At 42.5% G+C, this 14,978-nt stretch overlaps 1 protein-coding gene across 5 annotated transcripts in view; it reads left to right on the top strand.

Moving 5' to 3' along the window:
* The window catches only part of celsr1a (cadherin EGF LAG seven-pass G-type receptor 1a), a 265,949-nt gene that overhangs the window by 160,707 nt on the left and 90,264 nt on the right, over positions 1 to 14,978 (top strand). For all 5 annotated transcript variants that reach the window (XM_055653028.1, XM_055653026.1, XM_055653027.1 and 2 more), the window contains exons 5-6: positions 2,049 to 2,164; positions 14,686 to 14,774. In XM_055653028.1, the coding sequence (XP_055509003.1) occupies positions 2,049 to 2,164; positions 14,686 to 14,774 (205 nt within the window). The remainder of the gene's footprint in view (positions 1 to 2,048; positions 2,165 to 14,685; positions 14,775 to 14,978) is intronic.

The following is a 14,978-nucleotide window of genomic DNA, read 5'->3' as shown; positions in this document are numbered from 1 at the left end:
TTCTCCCCATATCCCCTGACTCCGCTATCTTTAAGAGCCCTATCTAGCTCTCTCTTGAAAGTATCCAGAGAACCTGCCCCCACCACCCTCTGGCAGAGAATTCCACAGACTCACAACTCTCTGTGTGAAAAAGTGTTTCCTCATCCCATTCTAAATGGCTTATTCTTATTCTGTGGCCCCTGGTTCTGGACTCTCCCAACATCAGGAACATGTTTCCTGCCTCTAGCGTGTCGAAACCCTTGATAATTTTCATCCAGCCAAATTTCCAATGGAATTAGGGTCATAGAGTTGCACAGTGTGGAAAGAGACCCTTCGGCCCAACTTGCCCACACCGACCAACATGTTCCATCTATACTAGACCCATCTGCCTGCATTTGGCCCATATCCCTCTGAACCTATCCTATCAGGTGCCTATCTAAAAGCCTCATTGATGCCACATTTATATCTGCCTTCACCATCACCCTTTGCAGCAGGTTCCAGGCGGAGTCCGTGTCCGTGTACATCTGCTTTAAAATTTCCCCCTCTCATCATAAAGCTATGCCCTCCATTTGTGGCATTTCTACCCTGGTAAAATAGGTTCTAACTGTCTACTCTATAATAGAGTATCATGAAGCCTCTCGTAATTTTATATACTGCTATCAGGTCTCCCCTCAACCAGGGATGTTCCAGTGAAAGATATCCAAATTTGTCCACCTCTGTTTATTGGTAGTACTCTCTAATCCAGGCAACATTCTGGTATACCTCTTCTGCACTCTCTACAAAACCTCCACATCCTTCCTGTAATGGAGTGACCAGAACTGCACACAATATTCCACAATCAAATTCCTTTAAGCTGCAACATGACTTCCTGATTCTTGGAGTCACATTGCTTCTACATGGGAATTCATTGCCTCAATGGATGAAGGCAAGCATATCATACACCTTTACCACTCTGTCTACTTGTGTTGCCACTTTTAAGGAGGTTTGGACTTGGACCCATCTGTGCTTCAATGTTGTTAAGGGTCTTGCCATTAACTGTATACTTTCCGCTAACATTTGTCCTCCCAAAGTGTCCCCTCACATTTGCTCAGATTAAACTCCATCTGCCATTTCTGCACCTATTTCTGTAGCTGATCTATATCCCACCATATACTTTAACAACCACTCCTCACTGTCTGCAATTCCACAAATGCTGGTGTTGTCTGCAAACTTACTAATCAACTGTAGCCATTTCTAGTTTGCATTTCTCCAGTTGTACCTTGGATGAGTCCACATGTTTCTGCGAATGTTACCAGGCACAGGAGTGGGATTCAGAGGCTGTACGTCTCTACTGTTTACATTAGTGAAGATGCTTCATAGATGCCCAAGCTGGGAGTTAGGATGACAGAGGCAAGATGGTATCCTAACAAGAATTTCCTTCTGGAATTTCTGCAATGTTGGGAAGTTATTACTTTTACTTGTATCAATCATAATCATACTTCATTAGACAAGTATGTTTTGCGAATGCGAGGAATTTGATTTGCCATACAGTCATACCAATAAAAAGCAACAAAACAAACAAAATATATTTTAACATAAACATCCAACACAGTGACTCCTCCACATTCCTCGCTGTGATGGAAGGCGGAAAAAAAATTAGATTTGGATAGCATTAAAAGCTTTTGTTGGGATTTGTAGCATTGAGGCCCATATTGGCCAAATAAGTGTATTGCATCCAGGGGTTTGGTAGGGGCCTCTATCGGACTGGCATATCTACATTGTTGTGCAACTGATAGAAGATCAACTTCATTGAATTTGAAGAGACAGATCGTAATGAAGATATAATTTGATTCTTCCTCCAAATTCTCAATAAATTTATGAAATGAAAATACAATCACATCGTCTTGTGTCAATGCATGAATTTACATTTCCAACTAAATGTAAAAGCCAATATTCCATTTGATGGTTGGTTAAGTTAAAAAATACTGTTTATGCAATTGGCAGAAAACATCAGGAATGATTTGTTTCTAGTTGCTCCTGCATGCCTTGTTAATTGGCAATACATTTTTCTCATTCTCCCTCTGCTGCAGGTTTGCAACAAAGGAAGGAAATGCTTTGCTACTTTATAATGGACGTTTTAATGAGAAACATGATTTCATTGCACTGGAGATCATTGAGGAACAAATCCAGCTGACGTTCTCAGCAGGTAAGTTAGCAATTATAATTTCTTGAAAACGTGAAATTGGCCATTAAGGATTTGTGTTTGCCAAAGTGAACATTGTTGAGCAGCATGCAGTTTGATGCTTTATTCCAGCATAACTAACCATAGAAAATCAAATGTATAACTTGAGCTGGATGTTCATTATAGAATCATTATGGCATAGTCAGAGGTCATTTGATCCATCAAATCCATACAAGCTCGTTACTTGTCAAGCCACCTTGTCTTTCCTTGTGGCTGTGCCGATTATTTTCCCTCATGCTTATCTAATTCTTTCCTGAAATCCCCAAAACGTCAATAAAATATATGCCCAGTTCCAGATCAGTTCCACTGGCAACACACTTGATCGAGACCAGTTTTATGTTGACTTACCTGCTTAGGCTTTCAGTACTTGGTGGTTTTTAGAAGGAGAAACTTTAAATCGTTGCTTGAAGCACCCACCTAATCTGAATGGTGAAAAATGTTTTAATTGTAAAACTGCGTCAGTTAAAAGTCTTTGCAGCAGATAGAATTTTAAAATATAAATGCCTTATGCATAGCTCCACTGAGCAGGTTTACAAAGTTAAGAACTGCACACAGACCTGACATGTTACAAGCCTTGAGTTGATCATTTCATGAGTCTGATAACAGATGTGCTGCATCTCAGTCCATTTGTGCTTCGATTCTACCAACTGTTAGAATCTAAAGAAATTTCACCTGGTTTCACTTAATTTCAGAACTGCTGTGCTTCTCAGAGCATTTCTGCATTGTATCCATACAATCAGTTGCTTTATGTCCATCTTTCACTAGGTCTCATTCTTCCCCACTTCCTTAATTGCAAGACTTTTGAATATAAAAAGGCCTGGTGAAATAGAGAGACAAGGAACTGCAGATAATGGAATCTTGAGTAAAACACAAAGTGCTGGGGTAACTCAGCGGGTCAGGCAACACCTGTGAAGGGAATGGACAGGTGACTTTTTGGTCGGGACCCTTCAGTGAACTGATTGTAGTGGGGGAGAGAAAGCTGGAAAAGAGATGGGGTGGGATGCAAGTGTCAGGGGAGGAGGGGTTGGTTGGCAGATGGATGGAGAAAGTGATAAAGCTGAAAATGAAAGGGAGCAAAGGGTGTCAGAGAAGGAGGGAAAGAAAAATGAAATGTAAAGCTGGGGGGGTGGTCTAGATTGAAGGAGACGGTTGTTTATTTTAGTTTAGAGATACAGCGAGGAAACAGGCCCTTCGGCCTCTTCGGTTCCACACCGACCAGTAGTCCCCGCATATTAAGACTATCCTACGCACACTAGGAACAATGTTTACATTTACCAAGCCAATTTACCTGCACACCTGTACGTCTTTGGTGCATGGAAGGAAACCAAAGATCTTGGAGAAAACCCACTCAGGTCAGGGGGAGAACATACAAACTCCCTACTGACAGCACTCGTAGTCTGGATCGAACCCGGGTACTGCAAGCACTGTAAGACAGCAACTCTACCGCTGCGCCACCGGGCCGCCCTTATTAGTGGTGGGTGGGAGAAATGGGTGCAGATCGGAGTGGGTGAGAGGCGGAACAAAGGAAAGAGAGAGTGAGGGGGCTGTTGAGTTGTAAGCTATCCAAGCTTAGCCTCATTCTGGCAATGGAGAGGCCCAGGACCGAGAGGTTGATATGGGAATGGGAAGTGGAGTTAAAAGGTTAGTAGCTGAGAGAGTCAGCAGGCCTTGACGTACCGAACACAAGTGTTCAGTGAAATGGTTACTTAGCTTACACGGTCTCACTGTTGTAAAGGAGGCCACATCAGGAGCACCGAATGCACTGAACAACAAAGTTTGAAGAGGTGCATGTGAGCCTCTGTCAAACTCTGACGCACCTGCCTTTCCCTCAGATGATTAACAGGTTGCAAACTTTACTTACTACCCAGGCCTGTGATGATGTATTGATTAGCCTTCAAAACATCCAATTTTTGATATCTTCTCCATCCACAATCAGATTTCAGTTTAGTTTAGAGATGCAGTGCGGAAACTGCCCTTCGGCCCACCTAGTCCATTCCGCCCGGCGATCACCCCCTACACTAGCACGATCCTACACACACGAGGGACAATTTACAATTTTACGGAACCAAATTATCCGTTGGAGTGTGGAAGGAAACCGTAGCACCCGGAGAAAACCCACACAGGTCAAGGGGAGAACTTACAAACTCCGTACAGACTGTGGAGTCTGGATTGAACCCAGGTCCCAGGCAACTCTACTGTTGCGCCACCGTGCCACAGTTATGGAGGGAATAAATATCCACGTGCAAAGTGCACCTTCTGTTCACAGAACAATATTCCTGCAGTTCAAAGAATATCTGCAGCTTATAATTTCAGATCTTCTCGCCAAAGCATTGCACTTTCGGCAACCATGGAAGTAGAAAATAATCGTGGGAAGAAGTGCCTTCAGACTGAAATGAACGTGAGAATCAGATTGAGCTAAAAATATTCATTCACTTCTGTAAAATAATTCCATATATGGATCAATAACATGGAGCGCTTAGTGGGAATTTGAACTTTAGAAGGGGTTCAAAGGCACAATTAAATCATTACAATCGTAAAGTGTTTTTTAAGAACTCAGAGGTCAGTAATGTAATCAAAATAACACTGTTTTTCATCATTCATTCATAATACAATTTGGCTGCATTAATAAACTCACATTTCTCAGTAACAGTAAGTGGTTCATGTATATGTGTGCTTATTACCTCCCTCCCTCAGGGCTTGTATTACAGATTTGCAGTGGATAACTTAAAACAAAGAGTGTGCGTTTTTTTTCTTGAAACTACACCCTTTCCCATAGCCTAATAAGTTTATCCAGGCAGAAAATGATGAGAAGCATCTGTTCTCACATGGAGTCATTATTTTTATAATTTTGAATCAGTGTAATATTTTTTCAGCATCATTCACATTCTTGTTCTCTTGGTCTTATCAAACCGTTTCAACTGTGTCATGTGTTCCTCACCCTTTGGGTGCAGGCTGGGGAGGAGAGTAGTACATCTTCCACACCCTCCACTAATGCTGTTTGTGCTGCTTTTTAATTATATGCCCCTTGAAACAATTTATTCCAAGGACACGACCTAACAACTGCAGTGTTGTACCTGGCGTCAATGCCATTTGGTGATATCATGTTGGCTACAAATCCCTCCTCCCTCCTATTCACAATTCTATCTGCCTATCCCAACTTTTGTTTTAAAATGTCACTTTAAATCAAATAATCTAAGCAGTGCTTTCTATATGACAGTACACACTGGTACAGCCCTAAAAAGTTATATGCAAACCAGCAGCTTTTTTCCACAAGGAAAAGCACATAATAATCTAAGTAATATCTTTTCAGTGTAAATCCCAAGGGATTATGTATACACAGAAATTTGGCCTGCGGAATCGTATCATATCTATTATTATATAATACTCTCGTGCCATTCGACCGGCTGCCGTCTGGCTGCCTTTCTGCCTTTTGATTCGTTCCATCGTGTGATGTCACAATGCCCAATGCTCGCAGATGTCCGATTGGAATGGCTGATGCTCGCAGATGTCCAATCGGAATGGATCCATTTACATGCACGGCTGCCGGCTGCATTTCTTCCTTTGATTCCTTGCCACGCCGAATCCAGACGCACAATCGCTGACATCTTTTCCATTTCGGTAGAGATTTCACTTTTCTTTCAAAGTATCCGCTCCTCATTACATTTCGTCGTGTTTAAGTACACGTTTTTAATCAAATCCTTCTCCCCCCCTCCCCACCCCCCAATATTTCAAAAATAAACAGGCTTCTCACCCATAGAAGCAGCCATTTGGGTAGACATTTCACTTTTCATTCCAACTATCCACTCCTCATTAGATTTCGTTATGTTTATGTCCACATTTTTCATTAAATCCTTCTCCCCCCCCCCCCCCCCAACTCACTCATTTTGTCGCCTCCCATAACGGATGCTGGCGCCTACATCTCGCCTCAAAGACGCCATTTAAAACCAGCCGCACTGCTCATTCCTGAGCCACTTGAGTTGGAGGACCACGTCTCCCGTGGGGGCGACGGGTAGGGAACGGCTGCGTTGGGGGAGCAGACCCAACGGGTCTGCCCTTGGTCTAGTACCTATTAAAACTCTGATCTTGGATGTGTGTGTATTTATTTGTGTGTGTGTGTGTGTGTGTGTGTGTATTTATTTGTGTGCTGTTTGTCTGTGATTCACATCTCCTTGAAAATATAACGAGCTAACGGTAACATTTTTACATATTCCAATAGAGATTTACGCCATGGTCAAAAATAGCCTTATCTGAAAATTTGATTAATTATTTCATGAGTTATTTATTAAAATTCTTCACAAATCTAAAATAATTTATAAAGTTAACGAGCTGATGACATCACTATGGCTCTGCTCGTCACAGCCCGCTGCGCACTGATTTCAACGTGCAGCCTGCAGGGCACAGTTTTCCACCTGCTGCGAGTTATGCCCCCCAGGCCTGCCCCGCCATCCGCCCAGCTGCCCCCCCCCCCCGGGCTCTGGATTGAAGCCACTGAACACGCAGTCATTTGGTTGGGCTTCCGAGGGCTTCCAAGCGCTCCCGAGGCCCGCCGCCCGCTCACCGAGTTCAAATCCGCCCTCTCCCTCTCTCTCCCCCCTCCCCCTTCCTCTCCCCCTCCCCCTTCCTCTCCCCCTCCCCCTCCCCCTCCCCCTCCTCTCCTCCTTTAATATTGAGATAATATTAAAGGGGGGGGTTAGTGTGGGTGTGGTAGAGGAGTGGATAGTGTGTGTGTGATGCCCCAGGCCGCCCCCCCCCCCCCCCCCCCCCCCCCCGCAGCCGCGTGTAGAGGGGACGGGACCCAACGGGTCCCACTTGGTCTAGTAACTATTAAAAGTCTGATCTGGGGTGTGTGTTTGTGTGTGATGTTCGTATGCGTTTCACATGTCCTCGAAAACACGACGTTCTAACGGTGAAAGTTTTACATATTCCAATTGAGATTTACGCCATGATGTCAAAAAATGCCTTATCTGAAAATTTGATGCATTATTTCACGAGTTATTTATGAAAATGGTCAAAAGTTTCAAATAACTTGGAAAATAAATGAGATGGTCTGCTGATGACGTCACAATGGCTCTGCTCCTCGCGGCATGCTACCCTATGTTCCACGCGCAGCGAGTGACGTCACCCCCCCCCCCCCCCGCGTGGGCGCGGGCCTTTGTCTCCCCGGCCCCTCCCCCCCCCCCCCCCCCCCTTAGTTCTTCAAAAGACGGAGAATGAAACAGCAAGTGGGTTCTGTTCTGCAGCTTCCGAGCGCTTCTGATGGCTTTCGAGCTCACGAGCACTCACGAGCTTCCTAGCTTGCTTTTCAAGAACTTTCTCGTCGCGGTCTGCTGCGCTATGTTCCACGCACAGCGAGTGATGTCACCCCCCTCCTCCTCACCCCCCTTGCTTGAAAAGACGCTGAAAGAACGAGCAAGTGGGCTCTGTACTGCTGCTTCCGAGCGCCTCCGTGGGCTCACGCGGACTCACGAGCGCTTCCAATGTCACAAGCAGTCCCAAGCTTCCTGGACTGCTTTTCTAGAACTTTCTCAATGGTCATTACCCCCTCCCTCTACCCCCCCCCTCTCTATCCCCCCTTCCTCTCTGCCTCCCTCCCTTTCAGACCCCCTTCCCTTTCGGGCCCCCCCTTCCCTCTCGCCCCCCCCTCTCTGCCCCCCCCTCTCCCCCCCCCCCCCCCCTCTCTGGTGGAGTATTGGGTTCAGGAGTCAGCCCTTCCCTGTGACGCCGCGATCCCCCCACCCCTCAATCACTACCCCCCTCCCGCTCTACCCGCCCCCTCCCTCCCTCCCTCCCTCCCCTCTCTACCCCCAACATCCTCTCCCTCTCTACGTCCATTCACTCCAAAGTGTTGGAGTAACTCAAGCGGTTAGGTAGCGTTTGACCTCACCGCTTGAGTTACTCCAGCATTGTGAATTTGTCTGGTAACCTGATTAACCAGAAAATGCACTTGTTTTTTTGGTCAAATAAATTTCTAACTGAAATGTTTCTGATTCCCCAGTCACCAGATACCTGCTCTTTATAATCTTTTCATCTGTCAGATATTCAAATGGAGCACAGGCTTCACTGCCATTCCAGCTGTGCTCTGCAATTGCCATCAAGACATTGAAGTAGGTGTTACTGCTGCACCTCGTCCACTTTTTTTATGATCTGCTTCAACAGTACCACTTGATTAATCTTCATATGTGGGTTGTTTTAAGTTCATTTATAATTGCCCAACTGTTAAAGGATATGAACCAGATGCTATTATAGAAAAAGCCAGAGCAAGAGATTTTCTTTGTTACATACTTCAGATTACCCCAAATTTCGTTCAAGACTTGACATTTATAGATAATTGTGATAGACTGTGCTGTTGTATGTATCTGGTGGTCTGATATGAAGTATGCTGCATTCCAGTGAGAAACGCTACAGTGTTTGGAGTTAATGTTGGAGTTAGTGCGTCGATGATTTTAAATTTGCACATTTTGTTTAGTTTTAAGGGAATATAAAATTTTAAAACAAGGCTAATTGAAGGAGTAGTTCCTCTCTGTGTATGCACCTCCTGGCTAAAGGCAGCCTAATCTTCTGGCAATTTAACACATTAGCAGGTTTGATCCCATCCAAGAACTTTTAGATCCCAGCTTCAACAAGTGGTCGTGACTTGAAACACTAACATAAAAACAGATACATAGAAAATAGGTGCAGGAGTAAGCCATTCGGACCTTCGAGCGAGCACCACCATTCAACATGATCATAGCTAATAATCCAAAATCAGTACCACGTTCCTGCTTTCTCCTCATATCCCTTGATTCCATTAGCCCCAAGAGCTATATCTAACTCTCTTTTGAAAGCATCCAGTGAATTGGTCTTCATTGCCTTCTGGGGCAGTGAATTCCACAGATTCACAACTCTCTGGGTGAATTTTTTTTCCTCATCTCTGTCCGAACACTACTATTCTTTCCAGAGATGTTGGCCGACCTGCTGACTGTTTCCAGCATTTCCTGTTTATTTTTCAGAATTCCTGCAATTTTCTTCATTTGCCAAAAGCTTAATACCTGTAAATCCTGGGAAGGAATAGACAGTGTAGGGAAGTTTAATAGGAAGTTAGGAAAGTAAGTTGGAGATGTGGGGGGAGGGGGGGGCATTTGCAAATACAATCTAAAGATGTTTTATAATTACATAACAGGATAAGAAAGGAAAGAGTGAAGTTAGTAAAGGATTCTGTGTGTGGAGCCAAAGGATCTGGGTAATGAATATTTTGTGACAGTCTTGGCAGAATAATATCTAGAAAAGGCAAATATTAGATGAGATAAACATAGTAAAAGAGATAGTATTAAGATAATTAACCTATTTGAAAATGGATACAGGCCAGGCTTCAATGTAATTTATTTCGGGCTTTTAAAAGGGAGAAAAAGGCAGAGGTTTGGATTATTTATTTCTATCTCATGTGGTGACACAAATTATGCTACAGGACTGGATGGCAGCCAATGTGGAACTATTAAAGGAAGAGGGGATAAATTGAGTAATTGCAGGCCAGTTAGTTTAACTTCAGTTGTGGCACTTTATTAGAATGCATTCTGAGCGACAGATTAAACCTTCATTAAAATAGGAAGATGAATTGGGGTTTGGTGTGGGAATGTTATATCTGACCAACCTAATTGAAGAAGCTATGAGGGTCAATAAAGATGGTGTATTTGATGTATGTGATTTCTAGCAAGGCCGTTGACGGGGTATCAATGACAATCTGACCTTTGAGATGTAAGGGAAATTCAAGGCTGATTGGATCCACAATTTGCCAAATGGCAGGAAGCCTTGAGTATTGGTTGATGGATATTTTTGTGACTGGAAAGCTGTTACTTCTGGAATTTCACAGAGTTTATTACTTGTTCTCTTGCTTTTTGAAATATTTATTATTGACTTAGAAAGCATGACAAAGAAGATTTTAGATAATGCAAAATGTTGGCCTTGTGAGTGACAGTGAGGAAAGCTTGCATCAAGGTAATAGGGTCACCTAGGGTTAAAGAAGGCACACTGATATCAAAAGATGTGTGACAAGATAAGGAAATATGCAAGATTACAGTTGACTGAGAGGAGTGGAGGAACTGAAGAAGCTTGGTGTGTATGTCTGTGGAACCTTAAAGGCGCAAACCTCAAAAAGCACATGGTAGAAAAGATACAAAGTGCTGGAGGAACTCAACAGGTCAAAAAACCTCAGGCTTCCTTATGAGTCACATGGTCTGCTTCTGTTGCTGTTTCCTTAGGATGTTACGACATTTAAAATGTTCTTGAATATCTGTTTGAAGGGCTATAACCCATCGGGCTGCAGACCAAATGCTGGAAGGTTGACATAGGTTGGCTTACCCCTTTTCCACTAGCATGAACAGAATAGGCTGAATGCTTAACCTCTGAAGCGGATGTTTTGAGTGCACTACAAATGTTAATTGAAAATTGTAGTTTGCATGTAAAAGCTGCAGTTCATGGTCTCAAGGGAGATGTATGAAGAACTATGCATCACCAATACCATGAAATATCAGTCCTGACGAGGTGACCTGACCGTGCAGGTTCTTGGGCTAATGTCCCAATGGGTATATTTACACCTGGAAATGATTACTACTCTCTTAGATATTGGTTTAATGTGCAATTTGCAATGAGAAATTTCTGCCTGAACCTACAGATCAATGCTGCATCACACTTGCAGGAGTGGGTGTCTTCAGTTTATATTGAACACTGTTTTGAAGTGTCAGCTTTTATTGGATCTCCGCCAGTCTATGAAGTTTTGTTCCGCTTTTTGCCAAGTTTTTGCTTTCATAGGAAAAGTGTTACAGATGTACAGTTTTGTATAGTTGCAGCTCTATTAATGATCACTAGAGCCAGGATTTTGCCATCAATGCCTTTTCATGACTTTTTTGATGATTTCACCAGGATAATGTCTTTTTCATGCCTAAATCAGCCTTTTTTTTGCCGTTTTGCTAAAAGGTTGTGCTATTTTCTCTAGTTGTACCGTGATTACAATGACGTTTTCTATGTTAACACATTAATATTAATGTTATTATTAACGTGTTTACAAGAAAGCTTCCACCGCCGGGGCGAAACTGGGGGTGCCACCGTCGGTCATTCATTCGTTCGTACCGCTGTCCGCTGGTTCCGTCTTCTCCAAGATCTATTTAAGAAAGAACTGCAGATGCTGGAAAAAATCGAAGGTAGACAAAAAATGCTGGAGAAACTCAGCAGTTGAGGCAGCATCTATGGAGAGAAGGAATAGGTGACATTTCGGGCCAAGACCCCTCTTCAGACTGATGTGACTAAAGCAAGGAAGAGGCAGAGACAGTAGGACTAGAAGGAGAGTTGGGAAGGGGAGGGGGAGGAGGGAGAAGACAAGGGCTATCTAAAATTAGAGAAGTCAATGTTGATGCTGCTGGGGTGTAGACTACCCAAGCGAAATACCCAAGCTTCTCTCCTCAGTGCATTTACTGCTGGCTCCAGTCGCAAATCTGAGTTTTCGAGTGATCTGTGCAAGGTATTCAATGATGCTGGAATTCCACTGGAAATTGGAAAACAAACCTCTCAGAGGTGTTTTAGAGAAATACACAGAGGAACATGTACCTAGCAAGTCATCATTACGGAAACATTATGTTGAAAGCAACTTCAACATTGTTGTGCAGAAAATTAGAGATGAAGTTGCATGCAACAAAATATGGATCTCAATAGATGAGACAATCGATGCTTTGGGGAGTTATGTTGCCAATGTGGTCATTGGTACACTGGAGGCAGGTCAGCCATCAAAGGAGTATTTGTTGACATCGGAAGTATTGGAGAAGTCAAACAGCTCAACTATTGCTCAGTTGTTTATATCTTCACTTGCTGTACTTTGGCCAGAAGGTATAAAACACGAGAATGTTCTTCTGTTTGTGACAAAGTTTTATTCCCCAAAATGTTGCATTTGACATGCTTAGCTCAAGGACTTCATAGAATTGCCAAGCACATATGTAGCTTGTTTCCAAATGTCGATCGCCTAGTTTCCAATGTCAAGAAAATCTTCCTCAAAACACTGTCACCTGTGCAGTTGTTCAAGGAAATGGCACCCGAGATTCCGCTACCTCCTCATCCTATTTTGACGAGGTGGGGTACACGGCTCTCTGCTGTACACTATTATGCTGCAAATTTTGAAAAGATAAAATAAATCGTCAACTGTTTTGAAGAAGAAGAATCTGCTGCAGTCAGGATCGTCAGTGAAATCATGCAGAAAAAGTCCCTCCACCGTGATCTTGTGTTTATTGCTTCCAATTTTGCCTACTTCCCACAAGCTACTACTTCACTTGAGAAACATGGCAAAACATTAGTGAATAACCTGCACATTTTCAACAAAGTAACTGATGGTATTCGTAAGGTTCCTGGTGATGTAGGTAAAGACATACAAGGAAATTGTGAGAGTGATTTTAGCCAAAGATCTTGAAGAAATAGAAAACATAGCTAAGGTTCTCAAAGGCAGCTGTAATGCACAAGATATCCACATGAATGTAGAGTCTGTAGCTTGTTTCGGGTATGCACCAATCAGCTGAGGTAGAAATAAGTTTTTCACAACTGAAGCATATTCTGTCTGACAGACGACACACCAGATAGTTTGAAAAAAATGCTAGTAATTATGTGCAACCAGGTCATTTCGTGTAGTAAACTTTTATATTATCATTTTTAACCATATTTTGGTGGTGGAAATAAATGCCTTTTTTTGTCAATAAATGCCTTTTTCGTGCCTTTTTTGTGATTTTATTATGCCTTTTTGCCTGCCTATTTCACTGTTTATAGTGCATAAACATCCTGGCTCTAGTGATCACCGTTTTATTTTTCTAGTTGTGAATATGATTTTATGATACTTGATGTGTTCTAATGTCAAATATGGTCAACAATATGCCTGGTTTATTACGTGATGTATCCAAAAGGAATTATTCAGATTTAATTATTTATGACATACATTATTTTTCGTTCAGTCACTCGGATAAACTTTCGTATTTCTCTGACCAAAGACATTTCATAGTCGTTTTTTTTAACCTTTAAAAAAATTTGTGGGACGCATTACTGCATGTCCAACAGACTGGATCGAAAGCTTCAAGCTTGCTTGTTGAAACTTGATAGTTTAATTGAACTTGTTTTTATTGGAATATTGAGTTTGCTTTCTCAATAGGCAAATAAGGCCAAACAGCAGACGAGAATGGCAAAGATTAGCCCAGGCAGGCCATGTGAAGAAAAACATTGAAAATAGATCTTTACCCTTCTCATCTGCGGTTTTTACTTCATTTGCCTGTTTCGTTGTCTGTTTCATTTGACATGCTTGTTGACTGCTGAATCCGGGATTATGTGGGAGGGGTCAGGGGAAATCGGGTGATTCACATTGATGGGATGTTTACTGTTAAGTTAACAGTTGAACTTGTTCCTCAAGGAATGCAATACGGCTCCGTCTCCTCCCATCTCCCAGCTCGTCACAATGCAAGTGGTGGGGAAAATCCATCACCTTGAGCTTCTTCCGAAAGACTCAGCAATTTGCAATCTGCAAACCAGGGTCTGGAATGATAGTAGGATAAGATTAGGTGGTAGGATTAGCATCTTTTAATATAAAAATATGCGTGACTCTAGAGAAAGTACAGGAAAGTGTAAGTCAATATGTTAGTTGATTTTACATGCATGAAGACCAATGAATGACACTGGACCGGAGGAAAATACATTTCTGATCTGGAATTCCCTGCTCACTTAGTTGGAGCAGACCTTTGAGTGTCATTGCGGTTCTCAAAGCTGGCTCTGTATCAGTAGAGGTCAAGCCATTGTAAATGTTGACGTGCCCACAGAAATGCTCTGATAGCCAGTAAAATCAGCCTGCCTATCGAGCTAGTTGTGCCCAGCCAAACACGCAGAAACGGCTAAAGAGTTATTTATTTTTAACTTAAAGAACTAATAAGAATAAAGGCACAAAACCAATAACACTTACAACAATCAAGTGCCTTAAATGAATTTGAAATTATATCTTACTTCTCTCATTCACACTTGTGCATGGAAATGAATGAACTGGCTGAACATGTGCAGGCTGCAGAACCGCTGGCATTAATCGGAAAAGGCTGGTCATCACCTATATTGCATGCTTTTCTCAGAATTCCCTCAGTTTGAAGTTGACTGCACTGATCAAAATATACCACTCGCTCGCGACTCGGTTTCTCCTGCACAAATCTTTTTCTTATTAGAATAATACGGTCATCGCTGGATTTATCACCTTTGGAGCAAGCTAAAGATGAACCAGTGCACAAAGTTTCCAAAAAAACAAGTAAAGATTACATGGGTGGAAAAGCCATTAAATTAACTGAAGCATTTGGTCGGTTTCATTACAACTTTGTGATCCATAATGCAGGAAACTTCACAGCGAGTGTTCAGGATAAAGGGGGGATCATTGTTCTATGTTTCACAGATGTGTTTCTTGGGTTAATGTATATTCTTGGCACTCTTTTAACCGAACTGTTGATATTTAACAGGTGAGTCCAGGACGACAGTGGCCCCCTTCGTACAAGGAGGAGTAAGTGATGGGCAGTGGCACTCCGTCCTGGTCCAGTACTACAATAAGGTAGGTGGCAAAATATCAGTTTGTTGCATGAAATTGTCACCCACATTTGAATGGGGTTTATAAAAGTATTGTGAAGTTTGGAAAATTGACATTTTATATGGGCTATAGTTGTTTACGATCTTTGATGGAGAATTGACAATTATATAAATTTAACTGGGCAGCCTTGATGGCCTTTTCATTCCAATTGCTGTTTTCATTCTAAAT

Source organism: Leucoraja erinacea, chromosome 22, assembly GCF_028641065.1.
Source record: "Leucoraja erinacea ecotype New England chromosome 22, Leri_hhj_1, whole genome shotgun sequence".
Taxonomy (NCBI): domain Eukaryota; kingdom Metazoa; phylum Chordata; class Chondrichthyes; order Rajiformes; family Rajidae; genus Leucoraja; species Leucoraja erinaceus.
The sequence above is the reverse complement of the archived record's forward strand: the minus strand, read 5'-3'. Positions and strand labels throughout refer to the sequence as shown.